Source organism: Lepidochelys kempii, chromosome 5, assembly GCF_965140265.1.
Source record: "Lepidochelys kempii isolate rLepKem1 chromosome 5, rLepKem1.hap2, whole genome shotgun sequence".
NCBI classification, from domain to species: domain Eukaryota; kingdom Metazoa; phylum Chordata; order Testudines; family Cheloniidae; genus Lepidochelys; species Lepidochelys kempii.
Window position 1 is genome coordinate 100,048,245 of NC_133260.1, and position 17,072 is coordinate 100,065,316.

General features: G+C 42.1%; 1 protein-coding gene across 1 annotated transcript in view; it reads right to left on the reverse strand.

The window, feature by feature from the left end:
• The window catches only part of CFAP95 (cilia and flagella associated protein 95), a 54,081-nt gene extending 37,477 nt beyond the window's left edge, over positions 1 to 16,604 (reverse strand). Inside the window, exons 1-2 of the mRNA XM_073346245.1 lie at positions 16,431 to 16,604; positions 757 to 865 (exon numbers count right to left, since the gene is read on the reverse strand). Of these exons, the coding sequence (XP_073202346.1) occupies positions 757 to 865; positions 16,431 to 16,528 (207 nt within the window). The 5' untranslated portion in view covers positions 16,529 to 16,604. The remainder of the gene's footprint in view (positions 1 to 756; positions 866 to 16,430) is intronic.
• Between the last annotated feature and the right edge of the window lie 468 nt (positions 16,605 to 17,072).

Here is a 17,072-nt window from a genome sequence, read left to right on the forward strand (position 1 = left end):
TAACTCATAATAAATAATAATAATAATTATAATAATAATAAAGATGTTCTGAAGAAGAGAGTACTAACTACACTAACTAGACTCCTGTCCTAGAAGTGATGGTATGGTTGATTAAAGGCTTCTGGAGCAGGAAGCTGTAATAAAGTTATATCTAAGTATAGGATTTCATTAAAGAAATTTTTTTTGTTTACTACTGAAAGAAATTGATTTTAGTTTTATTTTGTCTGTGCCAGATCCTTAGCTGGTGTAGATGGGCATAGCTCCATTCCTGATTATTTTAACCAAACTTAACCCCCTTTTAAGCCAACAGAAATTCTGGTCCATATATTTTAAAGCAGTATTTGCTGTATTATAGTGAAAACTTAGCTTCTTTTTATGCCTGCATGCATCCCATAATTTTGTCAGATTTGTAAATAAACATTTTTTCATTTTTCTTACTCTGTTTTTCTTATTTCTAATTTAACAATAAGTAATCAGGAAGGGTACAAAAGCTGAAGGGTGGGGAAGAAGTCTAACATAACTGACTTTGAAAAAACACAAAAAACATCTTAGAGGAAGTCAGGCTTTAGACAAGGAAAAGAAATGTTAATTTAGTGGCATGGAATTGAAATATTCTCTTATTATGTTTGTCCAAAAGGTCCATGCTGGAGGCCAATTCAACACATGCCTCCAAAACCAAAACCAGATGCAAGCCCTCATGATAAATACATAAACAATATTGAATCATTTGAGCTAAAACAAAGAAAAAATATTTACCCCATCCACAGTTCCAAATCTCGAGTAAGTAGATTGACATAAATTCTTTGAACCCAAAGGAACTTCATTGATATCATAATCTTTAGGTTCAGCCTCTCTGTTTTGGTGCCTTTAAAAAAAAGTTTATATTTGTGAGATGACAAATGTAATCATGATCTCTTGTTTTGAAATCAAAATTTCACTGGATATAGTGAAACTCTCCACATTTATGCGTATCATAGGCTTGGCACTACTGTACCACCCATTCTTTTATCCTACTATTATAATCGTAAGTGCAGTTGCTGGCTGCAATAGTATCCTGTTGCACCTAGAGGTGAAGAGTGAGATTTACCACTGAAAATAATATATTTAATAGTACTACTAAATATAATTAAATAGAAAAAAAATAAAGAAAAAATCTATAACAGAAAGAAACCAGGAAAGCAATAGACATGTTGATTGAAGTTTTACTGCAACAAAACTATGGCATATCAGCTAACCTATCACTACCCCTTTTCCCCTTTAAAAAACTGTTATAAGAATCCAAAATGACATGAAAAAAGGATAATGTAATTTTATGCCGAGTTATCTTTTGACAAAACAATTAACATTTAAACCAGAAAGTTTCTATATTTAGTGAAATAAACACTATGCAAACTATACAAATAATCCTGACTTACTTACTAGTCTGTTTACACCAGGCAAGGAACTCAAGCTGCCTGCTGGTGAAAAGCATTCACTAGCTAAGGCAAAACCAATGTCAGACAAATAGCCAACTCCCTCCTGCTCATGCCTTTGAAATAATTTATTAGCAAACAATTAAATCTGAGGCTGAATTTCCATCCCTAGTCTAAATGGGTTCTATTTGCTCTCCTGAGACTGGTGAGTGTGATACATTAGAAGAGATTTTCAGTCACAAAGATAGAATGTTATGTGCCAAGCACTGTTGTCAAAAATCCATTTTTATTTACATCTTGCAGAGCACCTATAAAGGTTCAGCCTATACAGCACTCTATAAAAAGAAATATTTAAGTTCTTCATGGTTACAAATGATGGAGAAGAATTTAATTCTTGTGTCAGGAACTAGTATTCAGAAGTATGAAATGTTCAATGGATACTTGGATTTAATATTAAATACATTATATATTCCTAGAAAACTCTTCTAGATGGGGGAGGAATATAATTGCTATTCTTCACCTCACTGTCATTTTAGTTACACAGAAAAGGATTATGCAGGGACACTACATTAATGAGACACCTTTTGGATACATATAATCAATAGAACTGCTAAGGGATAACTGTAGAATACAAAAAGGCAACTTTGAATAGCAGCAGCAAAGTGCAAGAATGGATGAAAACCCTAAACAAATCCTCTTCCTCTCCCCATCCCCCGTTTTCTTCCCTGATGAGAGAAATAATGGTGTGAGTGAAATCCTGATCCTATTGAAGTCAATGGGAGTTTTGCCATTGACTTAAACAAAGCCAGGATTTCACTGTGTGAATGTGTAAGAGAATTTAGTTGATGTAAAGGAGATTTAGATCTGGATGTCATCTGTATATTTATGACATTTTAAAATGTGTTCTCACAGTAGCTCTCTCACTAGCTTTATACAGATGTTGAATAATGTGATAGAGAGAACTGAGGCCTGTGAGACTCTAAGGGCTTTAATGAGGAGGAACTATTTATTCCAAACCATCCTGAGTCCATCCATGTCTACACGGAGCAGCAATGCTCACTACAGGGATGTAATTTCTAAAGTGCACTAACATGCAGTGCACTAATTTCTCTGTGTAGACGCTTCTGGTGCACACTAACCATTCTCTCCTACACTTAAACATAGTGCTGTTTGAAACAGTACTAAGTTAAAGTGCATTAGGAAACTTTTAGTGTGCACCAGCAGGATCTACATGGACTAATTAGTGTGCAAAATGTTAGTATGTTTTAGAAATCACACCCCTGTAGTACACATTGCTGCTCCATGTAGACAAACACTATGTGCTTTTATAGGGCCTACCATGATCCTGAACCTGATTGGGGCCTGCAGACACTGCCATAACATTAAGAACAATTATACAAATCAGGGCAAGATTTTTTTTGGGGGGGGGAGGAGGGGGAGGATTAATTTTGCTTACAGCTTTTAAAATAATCTCTCTATATGCAAAAGAACTTTAAAGACACGAGGAACGTATTCCTGTCCCACAAATGTTTATTTAATTGGAAAAATGTCACTCCCTACATTCTTATGGGAGAACAGTACACTATTCTATTTGAATGTTTGTCTTCCTTTTAATGGCTGTGGACTCACGAGTTGTTTTCAAGCTTTGGTACTAAAGGATTCTTTTACTAGAATGGATTCCTTCTTTTCAAAGAGACAAGACAGATGATCCACACATGCCTCTCACAAGCTCTTCAGCGGAAGTCCAAGCTGGAGGTCAAATTGTCATTTTAACTTTTTTTTTGTATTAAAAAAACCCCAACAATGTCAATGTTCAAGAGTCTGACTTTAACAAAACAAAAACAAAACAAACAACTTTCCCCCTTGTGGTATTGCATGGTGTTTACAGAATTGTGTGATGATCATTCTAAGTTCTTCAGGAAAGGGACCTTGCTTTCATACTTGTCTTTAAAGCATCTAGCACACTGATGGCTCTGTATAAATACATACAAAATAATAATCTGCATATATATTCAAGCCTAAGAACAATGAGATAAAGAGAGAGGCAGACCAAATTCTGAAATCCTTCCTTTTGTTACTTTAGATCAGACCCTTGATATTATTTTTTTAATGTTACGATTTTGATCCAACTCCCAATGGAGTCAATGGAAACAATCCCACACTCAATATAAGTTTGATCTGGTTCCATAGTTGTTGTTTCCGTGCACTGCTCCTGTCTGCAAGCACCACCCCCGCAGTTCCCATTGGCCGGGAACAGGGAACGGTGGCCAGTGGGAGCTGAGGGAGCAGTGCCTCCAGAGAGGGGCGGTGCACAGAGCCACGTGCCTCCGCAGGGGCCACAGGGGCATGTTGGCCCCTTCTGGGAGAGGCATAGGGCCGGGGCAGGCTGGCAGCCTGCCTTAGCCCCCCGATGTGCCGCCAACTAGGAGCCGCCTGAGGTAAGTGCTGCCCAGTGGGAGCCCACACCCTAAGCCCCCTCCCACAGCCAGCACCCCATACCCTCTCCTGCACCCCAACACTCTGCCCCATCCCAGAGCCCCCTCCTGCATGCAAACTCCCTCCCAGAACTTGCACCCCTCACCCTCTCCTGCAACCAAAGCCCCTGCCCCAGGCTCAGCCAGGAGCCCTCTCCCACACTGCGAACACCTCAGCCCCAGCCCAGAGCCCGCACCCCCTCCCGAAACCCAACCCTCTACCCCAGCCCAGTGAAAGTGAGTGAGGGGGGGAGAGCGAGCGACGGGGGGGGGGCAATGGAGTGAGCGGGGCGTGGCCTCAGGAAGGGACGGAGTAGGTCCTGGGTTGCTCTTACATTCAAAAAGTGATCTTGGGCATACAAAGGTTGGAGACCACTGATATACAACATGAGCTGAATTAACTGTTATTTCCATGATAAAAATATGGTAAAACATTAAGATTGGGGCTTTTAAGGGTTAAATCATGCAGAATGACAAAGCTAAGGCGACACATGCAAACTGGAACTCTGACCTCAATTTCTATGCACCTTACAGAGTTCCCAAATGACCCTGTCAATTTGCAGGAACATATTTGACTAGATTTTCCACTGCACAGGCAAATTACCCACCCAAAAGCCTTCCTTTTATATACCTTTGTTTTAAACAAGAAGTGCACTGCTAATTAACGAGGGCTATTCCTAAACCAAATTACACCCTTTAGTCCTCAGCATTTTCAGCTGAAGAGCATCTTAAAACAAGAAAATGCTGCACTAATTTTTGGATAACAGAGTTTCCCCACCACCCAGTTTTCAACTGGAACACCTGGTCGAAAAGGGAGCCTGGCAGCTCCGCTTACAGGGCCATTAAAAATCCAGTTGGCATGGGGCTGGCAGGCTTCCTACCTGGCTCCACATGGCTCCTAGGTGGAGGAAGGGCCACAGGAGCTCTGTTCACTGCCCCCGCCCCACTCTGAGCGCCAGCTCCGCAGCTTCCATTTGTCGGGAACTGCGACCAATGGGAATTGCAGGGGCGGCACCTGCGGGCAGAGGCAGCGTGCAGAGTCACCTGGCTGTGCCTCAATTTAGGAGCTAAGGGACATGTCGTTGCTTGCGGGTAGCCACCCAAAGTGAACGCCACCCGGATCTCACACCCCAAAAACCCCTCCCACAACCCTACTCCCTGTCCCAGTCCTAAGACCCCTCCCACACCCAAACCTCCACCCGGAACCCACACCCCGAAACCCCTCCCATGCCCCAACCCCCTGCCCCAGCCCAGAGCCCCCTTCCGTACTCCAAACCCCTCAGCCCCAGCCTGGAGTACCCTCCTGCAACCCAAACCCCTCATCTCCAGAGCTTGCACCTCCAGCCAACGCCCTCATCCAACCCCCTAACCGGTGAAAATGAGTGAGTGAGTGAGGGTTGGGGAGAGCAAGCGACAGAGGGATGGGGATGGAGTGAGTGGTGGCAGAGCCTCGGAGAAGGGGCAGGGAAGGGGCTGAGCCTTGGGGCAAAAGTGTTCAGTTTTGTGCAATTAGAAAGTTGGCAACCCTACCCCATGGTCAAAAATGTTGGAGCTGGTTTTCCCTCAAAATAAATAAATTATCTTTGGGCAAAGACCAAGTGAATATTTCAGAAATAAAATGCAGCTGAAAACAGCAGGACTCATATAGAAAGCTTTATGCAATCTTAACTCTAGTGATCATTGTTATCCTGATACTGTATAATACTTCGTCTACCAACACTGTAACTCATCAAAAGGAGAAAACAGGGACTTTCAAATGTACATGGCATTGTAGCCAAGTCTCCTGATATTTGGTGTTTCTTTAAAGCCCTAGTCCCTGGAGTCAAGTGATTATACAGGGGTCTCAGCTTTCATAGAAAAGAGTATTTCTAATCCTCATGGTTGCAAAGAAATGCCTGAAAGCATGAGCTGAGTGTACCCTAAGGCTCAGAAACCAGAAGACAAAGAAAAGGAACCCCAAATTGTTTATTTTTAAAAATTTTCGTGATTTTTAAGCCAATCTTATAATTTTCTAGGCTTGACTTGTGATTTTTAAACACAGGGTGTTGGCAGTACTACTAGCTAGCCACTGAGCTACCCAAGTTCACAATACTGTGTTAATTGCCAGTGACAGATGTCAGTTTTCCTGAAAATTAACTACTCTGAAAGACCAAAAGCTAGTAAAATAAAGATGAAAAGTTACAACGATTAAAAATCAATTTATATTATTAAAAATTCATCACTAAAGATTTGGTTCATACATGCCTGATCCACCCCTTACACTTGGTAACTTATTCCATGAGTAAAAAGAATGAGGAGTACTTGTAGCACCTTAGAGACTAACAAATTGATTTGGGCATAAGCTTTTGTGGGCTAAAACCCACTTCATCAGATGCATGCAGTGGAAAATACAGTAGGAAGATATATATGAAGATATATATACACACAGAGAACATGAAAAAATGGGCATTGCCATACCAACTAAACTAATCAATTAAGGTGAGCTATTATCAGCAGGAGAAAAAAAACCTTTTGTAATGATAATCAGGATGGCTCATTTCAAACAGTTGACAAGAAGGTGTGAGTAACAGTAGGGGAAAAATTAGCATGGGGAAATAGTTTTTAGTTTGTGTAATGACTCATCCACTCCGAGTCTTTATTGATGAAATGGGTTTTAGCCCACGAAAGCTTATGCCCAAATAAATTTAAGGTCTCTAAGATGCCACAAGTACTCCTTGTTCTTTTTGCTGATACAGACTAACATGGCTACCACTCTGAAACCTTATTCCATGAGTGATGTCATTGATTTCAGTAGGCCTATTCACAGAATAAGATTCTACTCAACATGTGTATGAGTGGCAGAAACTTTGAACCATTCAGGCTTTTATACAGTGCTATAAAAATACTCAAGAGCCTGCACAGTTTGAGAGGGCAGGAAGAAAGAGGTTAAGTTTGAATAATATTGGGATCTCTGTTACACAACTCTTCTATTGTAGCCAATAATGGAAAGAAGCATTATTCCTCCCCTGCATATTTATTTAATTTTGTTTGTTTATTTTTGTTTGCAAAAGGGTAAGGAGGGTAAGGAAACTAAAGCTCCTCTCAGGGAACAGAGGGACAGGACGGAAGGTATGATCTCCAAACCCACAGAACCTGGGGATCTTTGGGAAACTTTACTCCAAACAATCTGGATTCCAAATGTTCCACAAGGAAGCTTTCCCTCTGCAATGATCTGCAGGCCTGGCTCCTCATTCTTTGTGGCAAAGGAACCATACTGCCATGGGCCACCTCCCACCACAGCAGCAATACATCACTCTGCAAACCATGGACAAGACCCTGATGCTACCACATTATGAGCAGCATTAACTTCAGTGCTAATCATCATTCCACTATCATAAGGCTGAGAGGGGATAATACCATGATGTTTGGTGCTTTCTTCTTCTTCCCTGTCATACTCATGACTGCCAAGCTCTGAATTGTGGAGTGGGAGCAGAGGGATTCCAAAGTGACCAAAAATAGCAGATGCATGTTGGAAAGGTGCTGCTCCGCCTCTTCTATGTTCATCACGACTATATTTGGATTGCCAGAGAGGAGCATTTGTCTTATATTCTGGGGATATTTTTGAGATAAAATAACAGATTTAACCTGATATTCAGAGATAGTGATCATCTATAAACCCCACTTAAAGAACACCATATTGACTGGATGGCCACACTATTATATCCCTCCCTAGTGTTTTACAAACAGAGCAAGGACAAATAAACATAAGAGCTTTTAGGGGGACACAGGGTGGGAAATGGCAAACATATTGCTAAAACAATAAATAGAGACAGTTGACATGTATGTAATCTTTATCCCTCCTACAATTTTGACCTTTGAGATTCAAAGCAAAAGTTTGGTTGTGTGTTTTGTTTTAATGTTGCCCTTTTCACACACCTCTACACTTTCTAGTACCGATCAAACTACTGTGAGAAAAACCATTATCACAATTATTTTTACTGGACTGAAAGCACAAAATGCTAGAAATACTATGGTAAAATCTACACTTGCATGATTTCCAGTCCTTTCGTGTGTGGGGGTGATCACATTTTAGCAGGGCAAAATTCTGAAAACATTAATTGAGAAAAACTCCTTGAAGTCAATAGATTTTTCAACTAAGGAAAACGTGGCTGCTTCTTGGCAACAAGGCTTCCTAGGTAACTTTAAAAGCATTTGAATGTTACAGTTAGAAAAGAATAGAATATAAAAGTGCAAAGAGAAAGTATGTAGCAAATCAGGAGAGTTCTCTTACGTGCATTACCTCATCTTTCAGACACTCATTATTATTTGTAATATCATAGTGCCTAGTAACCCTAGTCATGAACCAGGACCAATTGTAAAGGAGATGTGTTGTAAAAGCAAGGCAACCTGGTCACTCATAATCATTAAAGATCCCATGACACTATTTTTGAGAGTAAAGATGTTAACACCACATTCTACAGGCCACTATCCTCCGATCCCACTGAGGAGTACCAAAAGAAAATATACCATCTGATCAAGAAACTCCCTGCTATAGCACAGGAACAAATCTACACAGACAGACCCCTAGAGCCCTGACCAGGGGTATTCTATCTGCTACCCAAGATCCATAAACCTGGAAATCCTGGACCCCCCATCATCTCAGATACTGGCACTTTTACAGCAGGATTATCTGGCTATTTGGACTCTCTCCTCAGACCTTACGCTACCAGCACTCCCAGCTATATTCGAGACACCACTGACTTCCTGAGGAAACTACAATGCATTGGTGATCTTTCTGAAAACACCATCTTGGCCACCATGGATGTAGAAGCTCTTTACACCAATATTCCACACAAGGATGGACTACAAGCTGTCAGGAACAGTAGCCCTGATAAGGCCATGGCACACCTGATGGCTGAGCTTTGTGACTTTGTCCTCAGTCACAACCATTTCAGATTTGGGGACAACTTATACCTTCAAGTCAGCAGCACTGCTATGGGTACTTGCATGGCCCCACAGTATGCTAACATTTTTATGGCTGACTTAGAACAACACTTCCTCAACTCTCGTCCTCTAGCACCCCTCCTCTACTTGCGCTATGTTGATGACCTCTACATCATATGGACCGATGAGAAAGAGGCCCTTGAAGAATTCCACCTGGATTTTAACAATTTCCATCCCACCATCAACCTCAACCTGGACCAGTCCACACAAGACATCCACTTCCTGGACACTACAGTGCAAATAAGTGATGGTTACATAAACACCACACTATACTGGAAACCTACTGACCGCTATACTTACCTACATGCCTCCAGCTTCCATCCAGGACACATCACATGTCTACAGCCAAACCATAAGATGCAACCGCATTTGCTCCAATCCCTCAGACAGAGACAAACACCTACAAGATCTTTATCAAGCATTCTTAAAACTACAATACCCACCTGGGGAAGTGAGAAAACAGACTGACAGAGCGAGATGGGTACCCAGAAGTCACCTACTACAGGACAGGCCCAACAAGGAAAACAACAGACCACCGGCCATCACGTACTGCCCCCAGCTAAAACCTCTCCAGTACATCATCAACAATCTACAACCTATCCTGGAAAATGATTCCTCATTATCACAGACTTTGGGAGGCAAGCCAGCAACTACACACCACACCACAGCAGGAGAGAGTGTGTACTAGAGTGGACAGTGGCAGATGAATGAGCGGTGTCATTCTCGTCTAGATGAAACCGAGAGTCTGTCTACACAGAAAAGAAAAACCTGCCACTGGCCAGGGCCAGCCGACTCTGGCTCAAGGGACTCAGGCTATGGGGCTGTTTCATTACTGCAGCCCGAGGCCAGACATCTACATAGTAAACTACATACTGCAGCCCCATAGCCTGAGCCCTTTGAGCCTAAGTCAGGTGACATGACATGACACCACAGAAACAGTAACCCAGGAATCAATCCCTGTAACAAACCCTGTTGCCTACTTTATCCCCATATCTACTCTAGCGACACCATCAGAGGATCCAACCATATCAGCCACACCATCAAGGGCTCATTCACCTGCACATCTACTAATGTGATATAAGCCATCACGTGCCAGCATTGCCCCTATGCCATGTACACTGCCCAACCGGACAGTCTCTACGCAAAAGAATAAATAGACACAAATCAGACATCCGGAATGGTAACATACAAAAGCCAGTAGGAGAACACTTCAATTTCCCTGGACATTCAATAACAGATTTAAAAGTAGCCATCCTTCAACAAAAAAAAACTTCAAAAGCAGACTTCAAAGAGAAACTGAAGACCTACAATTCATTTGCAAACTTAACACCATTAATTTTGTCTTGAATAGGGACTGGGAGTGGCTGGCTCACTACAAAAGCAATTTTCACTCTCTTGATATTGACACCTCCTCCTCAATTATTGGGAGAGGACTACATCCACCCTGACTGAATTGGCCTGATCAACACTGGTTCTCCATTTGTAAGGTAACTCCCTTCTCTTCATGTGCCAGTATATTTATGCCTGTATCTGTAATTTTCACTCCATGCATCTGAAGAAGTGGGGTTTTTTACCCACAAAAGCTTACGTCCAAATAAATCTGTTAGTCTTTAAGGTGCCACCAGACTCCTCGATGTTAAACCAGATTTCTTTGCTAAATTCTAACTCAGGTACTTGTATTCTGCCTGTTTGGAATTACCCTTGTCGTTGAAGTTGGATCAGTTATTCTTTGTTTCACCCTTTTAAAAACTGTAGTGTAATGTTGCTGCTCAGAATGGCCTCTGGGGTTTGTCTACACAGCAACTAGACACCTGCTTAGGCTCAACGGGCTCAGGCTATGGGGCTGCAGTATGTAGATTACAATGTAGATGTCTGGGCTCGGGCTGCAGTAGTGAAACAGCCCCATAGCCCGAGTCTCTTGAGCCAGAGTCGGCTGACCCTGGCCAGTGGCAGGTTTTTCTTTGCTGTGTAGACAGACCCTGGGTTTCAGCTAGACGAGAATGACACCACTCCACCAGGGTCATTCATCTGCCACTGTCCACTCTAGTACACACTCTCTCTGATATGATGGCACCCTCTCCTCTTCTCAATACTGTATTCATGACACAACTTTCTTTTTCTGTATGAAATACAATCAAGTCTTAAATTTTAAAAAAATAAAGTCAAGATAAATACAACCTACTCATATAGACTTTTGCTAGTAGAACAGATGCCTGCCAGCTGACAATACAGACTAATCAGGACATATTGCTCCTCTTGTAATCATACTATGAAAGATCATAACTCTCATGCCCAAATCCTACTATGATTATAAAAAATTAAACATTAAAAACCTTTTTACATCTCAGCTTATTAAATAGATCAAAACTAGAAAGTATTCTACATTCTAATCAGGAACATTCTAATTTAGCAACAGCTGAATACATTGTGTACAATTATATCTGGGAGGGCATAGCTCTTCATCCTGTGTAATGTAACCTGATGCCCTTTATGATTGCTACCAGATAAACACCTGGTATTTATGAAATACTATAGTCTTATAGGAATACAGGAGAGGAAGTGTAGGACATACAAGTAAGGCCACAGTAATGCATCATAAAATATTGAAAAAAGGATACGTAATAGGAATAATATTATATTACTCAGAGTGAAATACACACATTGTTTTGTGAAACTGCATAAATCCAAAACAACATCAAAGCAATTAAAGATATGTTGGATCATTCTGCTCTGAAACTGAATTTCAGTTATAAAAAATAATTGGATTACATTAAGTAGTTAACTAATTTGTTACTTTAATTTGCTTAGGCTAATATTACAACAATGTATTTAAAATGAAAGACTGATCTAACTATTACAGTTTCCTTATTTTATACTAAATAAATAAAATTGGACCCATATTAACAGAGCATATTTTTAATGTATTTTAGATTATAAAAAAATCACTTTATTGAAACTCAGTTTAATAATAGAAATGCCAGGGGATAGATAAATTGATGATTTATTTCTAAAAATAAAAGGATTTCTCATTATTTTCATTTTGAAGATCAAAATGCTTTTTCTTTATTTAACTTGAGAATCAGGATGGCTTTCTTATTAGCTCACCACTCACCAAAACAAATAGGTTTGTTATCATACTTCTGCACATCACATCCAAGGCTACTCCCATGTTTCTGTGACCTAGTTATTTTTTTTCATGTTTTGCATTACTTAAATAAGAATCTGCCTTAAAGTTTACATTATACATACATACAATTATTAAGTGGTAAGAGGTCCCCTTCCCTGATGTTTTTGTTATACTCCTTGCCAGAGCAACAAGAGATTATGGGCCAAATTTTCACATATGCAAATCCATATAGAGAAAATACAGACAAAGTGCATCGGTGATTGCATGAACAGTTACCATGTTTGCATGGAAAATCAGGTAAATGCATGCACAAACCATTTGATACCTAATTAGCCTTTGCATGTGCAATTCCTCTCTTTGCACAGACATCCGAAAGTGTATTTTTACAAACAAGTTTTTTGTACGTGAATCAGAACTCTAACTTTAAAAATGTTGTATATTTGCCTTTCACTCTGAAATCATTAGAGACTATGAGCTAAATTCTTGACCCCATCTACAGCAGAACCTCAGTTACAAACACCCCGGGAATGGAAGTTGTTTGTGACTCTGAATAAAACATTATGGTTGTTCTTCCAAAAGTTTACAACTAAACATTGACTTAATACAGCTCTGAAACTTTACTATGCAGAAGAAAAATGCTGCTCCTCCCCCCCCCGCCTTTTTTTTTTTTTTTTTTTAGTAATTTACATGTAACACAGTTCTGTACTGTATTTGCTTTTTTTTTTTTTTTTTTCTCTCATCTTTACTGCTGCCTGATTGTGTACTTCTGGTTCCAAATGAGGTGAGCTGACTGGTCAGTTTGTAACTCTGGTGTTTTTAACTTTGGGTTTCTACTGTACCTATGCAGAGTTCACAAGGAAATCAATGGGAGTTACATCTGAGTATCTGAAGGCAGAATTTGACCCATAATCTCTCTATAATTTCAATTAATGCTAAATAGGATTCCTACCTCCTGGAAAATTTTAAAGATAGGCAATTAAGGCCAATGGGAACTGTGGAGCCGCCCCCCCATGAGTCTAGAGGCTGCAGGGACCTGGCTGCCACTTCTGGAAGCTGTGTGGAACGAGGGCAGGCAGGGAGCCTGCCTTAGCCCTGGGCTCCTGTTGCACTGCCAGCCAGGGTACCTTTTCGACCAGGCATTCCGGTCAAAAACTGGATGCCTGGCAACCCTAATAACCTCAGGAGACAGTGCTTTCACAGGTACTGGCCCCAAGCTATGGAACTCACTGCCAGATGAAATGGACTATTAACCTCACTTCATTCAGAACTAAACACAACCCTCACCCCCTTTCCTCCCAATACTTTCCTGCATAATAATCTCTTTCTCATGTATTTTAAAAAACCCTAAACCTGCCTCTTCATGGCAAAGAAGAAAGACAGATATGACTGTGATTTTTACCTTTGTGAGGAAAAGAGATGCTAGATAGTGAAGGCCATAGACATATTTAGACAGACAGATGGGATAGATAGAAGCAGGGAGACTGAAGAGTGAATGGTCGGTTCATTAAACATTCCAGCAGGCAGAGGTGAAAGTAAGCCGGTACGCCTCGGCACGGCATACCGGTAAGAGCCGGTGTGCCATACCAGGACCGGCTTTCAGAGAGGGCAATTTAATGCCCTGGGGTAGCAGTGGCGGGCTGGGGCTGCAGCGGGGATTTAAAGGGTCCCGGAACTCCAGCCGCTGCTACCCCCTACCCCCAGGGCCCTTTAAATCCCAGCCTGAGCCCTGCTGCCCGAGCCCCCGGGTAGCTCGGGGCTTCAGCAGCTGCTACCACAGCGGAGCCCCAGGCCCTTTAAAGCTCTGCCAGAGCCCAGAGCCCTGGGGTAGCGGTGGCAGCCGGGAGCCCGCAGGGCTCCTCAGTGATTTAAAGGGCCCGGGACTCCGCTACGGTAGTGGCAGCTGGAGCCCTGGGCCCTTTAAATCACCCCCGAGCCTTGGGGCTCCCAGCTGCTTCTGCAGCTGGTAGCTCGGGGGTGATTTAAAGGGCCCTGGGCTCCCAGCCGCCACTACCACAGCTGGAGCCCTGGCCCTTTAAACCAAGATTTAAAGGGCCCAGGGATTTAAGGGCTTACCTCTTCCAGTTGAGGCCACGTGCCCCTGCTCAGGACTCCGGCGTACCAGTAAGTCCTCTAACTTACTTTCACCCCACCAGCAGGAGATGCTTTCAGTTTTGTTTTCATTTCTGTTTTTTTTTTTTTAAATGAGAGCCTCTATCACCATTCAGTCAGATTGGACACAAGCACTCATGAATTATGACATGTCCAGAGCAGTGGGTTCAATGTAGGAGAGAGGTTTGCTTGGCTGAGGACTCAATAGGGATGACTGAGAAGAAGGATGGCAAAACTTCTCCCATGCACATCTCAGCACCACCCACTGAAAACATCCTTGGGATCGTCTTTTCCCTTCATTAGCCACAATAGGCATCCTGTTTTTTCTCTTTGAAAATCTGGCCCTTATACGTGTATTGGATAGGGGGATTTTATATTGTTGCCTAACATGGCTTCCTGCTTCTGCTTTGTCTGCTTTCAAACATGAAGTGACCAAGAGTACAGCAGTTTTTGGTATTTGGTGATTTTACACACATGGATCTTTATAAATTTTCCATACCTTTAATTATTAGTTGGCTCATAAATCATAATGAAGTTAGCAGAACCACACTACCATAAAATGGGTGGAAAAAACTCTCTAATTCTAAAGTTTACCTTCCATTTAAAATTCCATCTTTAGTTATTCTTCTTACATACTGCTTCTGTTTATGATTTCAACATATTAGATTTACAATAAATTGCTTTACTTCAGATATGGAAAAAATGCCACGAAATAACACATTCTCTCCTCACAATACATTTCACATCTCAGATGCATGAATCTCTCACAAACAGTTTCAGTGCTTAACTTTGGCTATGCTAAGTAAACTGCCAGACAAATATCAAGGCAGGAACATAATTTACTATCCCAGTGATTTTCAGAAAAGCTTTCAATAACAGTGCTGTGCTCAAATCCACACAGTACAGAAAATATATATATGGAAAAGGATACTGGCATAAACACTCCTGAATTTACTCATGACGCAATTATGACTGCAAAAATGTATCAGATTTTTGCATAGTGAAGATAATTAGGCATGAATCAAAAATAATCTGACACCATACACTAAAAATAATCATAATACAAACATGGAGAGAGAGGGGGGGGGGGGCAGGCAGACCTGTAACGAGTGTGGATAATATAATAAAACCATCTGCAAAATAGCTGGCAGTAGTTAAAACTGGCAGATGTATATGTATTGGGGCTTTCAGTATAAATCAGCTGAGGGCTCTATGGTGTCTGGTAGGCAATGCCCAAGTTGGGGGTAGTATGGAGCCACACCACTTGAGGGGGAACATAGGGGAGAGTGCAAATTGCTACACCACTTTAAGGGCTAACCAGAATACAGCCCATAATTGTTAGCACTCTCTAGAGATCTATTTAGGTATTTATAACCCAATCATCATGGCCACATATCTAAGCACATTTCAAAAATACTAGTAATCTGAACACATTTGAAGTTTGATTCTTTCCCCATTTTAGGGGTCCCCATATTCCTCCCCTTCTTCTTCCTCACATCATCACTAGTGTATTAGTTACTCATTTTGGGGAGCTAAGCTAGTCATTATTGTGGGAAAGCCAGGATGAAGAGAGGAGTCTTATGCAAATTAGTTCTGAGGGATCCTGTGTGCATCTTGCTTCTATTTCTCCTCTGCTTAGGTGTTCACAGGGTTTATTCCACCCCCTCCATGAACCACTGAACCAGATCTACACCACCTTAGATTTCTATAGTTATTTAAATGTTGAGCCACTGGGTCCTAAATAGCCCCTATGCTTACTGAGAGTTTGGCCTTGACAGCACAGGATTTTGGAGATTGCAGTATTTATACTCTTTAAAATAGCTCTGTTCTAGAATACTATTTTAAAAAAAAGCCAATTGCTCCTAAAAAGATCCACTTTTTAAAACAAAAATCAGAAAACAAAAAATCATGAAAATTTACCAGCTTGGGCACAAAGGAACAACTGTCTGCATACAACAGTTGTACTGCTTTATCTTTAAGGCTCCTTTATACTGATATAACTCCTCCATGCTCAAGGCCTTACCGGTTATAACTATTTCAGCAAAAGGAACAAACAAACCACACCCCTAACCCAACCATAGTACGAAAACGGTGTGCAAACCAGGCCAAAATCTACCCACCCCTCCTTCGCCAAAGCTCACCATAATGTAAAAACCCAGGGGAGTGACTTTTTGCAAGGGTGTCCTATATATAGCAGAACATAACACACATCTCTAGGAGGTGTGGAGTACACAAGGGAGGAGCGGGTGTCTTTTCCCCCGGGCCTTTTGCTGAGTACCACGTATGTTCACAGACCCAGGGATACCAAAAGCGGTGCCCTCTTACCAGCGGTACGTTAGGGTGGGTCTCCCATACTGCACGCAGTGCGAGCGCAGAGTCAAAGCCCCCTTGCGCTCCAGCACGTCTGGGGGTCCTATGTCCATCCTCAGGTGGGTCCCTCTGGCGCGGCACTGCACTGTACTGACCCCCCGCCCCCAGACCTAAGCACTGAGCCTCCCCTCGCGGCCGTTCACACGCAGGGGCTAGCCCCCTCCAGCAGCTCCGCCCCACTTCCCCACAGAAGCCTCCTTGCTCCCAACCCCTTGGGGTAACGCTGCCCCCCGCTCTCCCTCTCAGCACAGCAATAGCCCCTACAAGATGTTACTTCTTGAGGCGCCAAGTCTCCCAGGTACAATAGAGACATTCCTACGCAGGCGCCGCCTAATCCCCTTGGTAACGAGAGACGCTACGAGGAAGGGGGTGGAGCGAAGAGAGCTTTCCGCGCTTCGGCCGGGACTATAAGCCTGTGGCCCCGGAGCGCGGAACGGCCGCCCCGAGGAGGACTACATTTTCCAGCATGCAACGCTCTGCTTTGACCGGAGCGAACAACGGACAATGCGACGCATTGCATGATGGGAAATGTAGTCCAGTAAAGAAGAACATATATTAAAGCGGTGATAAAAAACGTGACTTCGTTTTGAAAGGGAC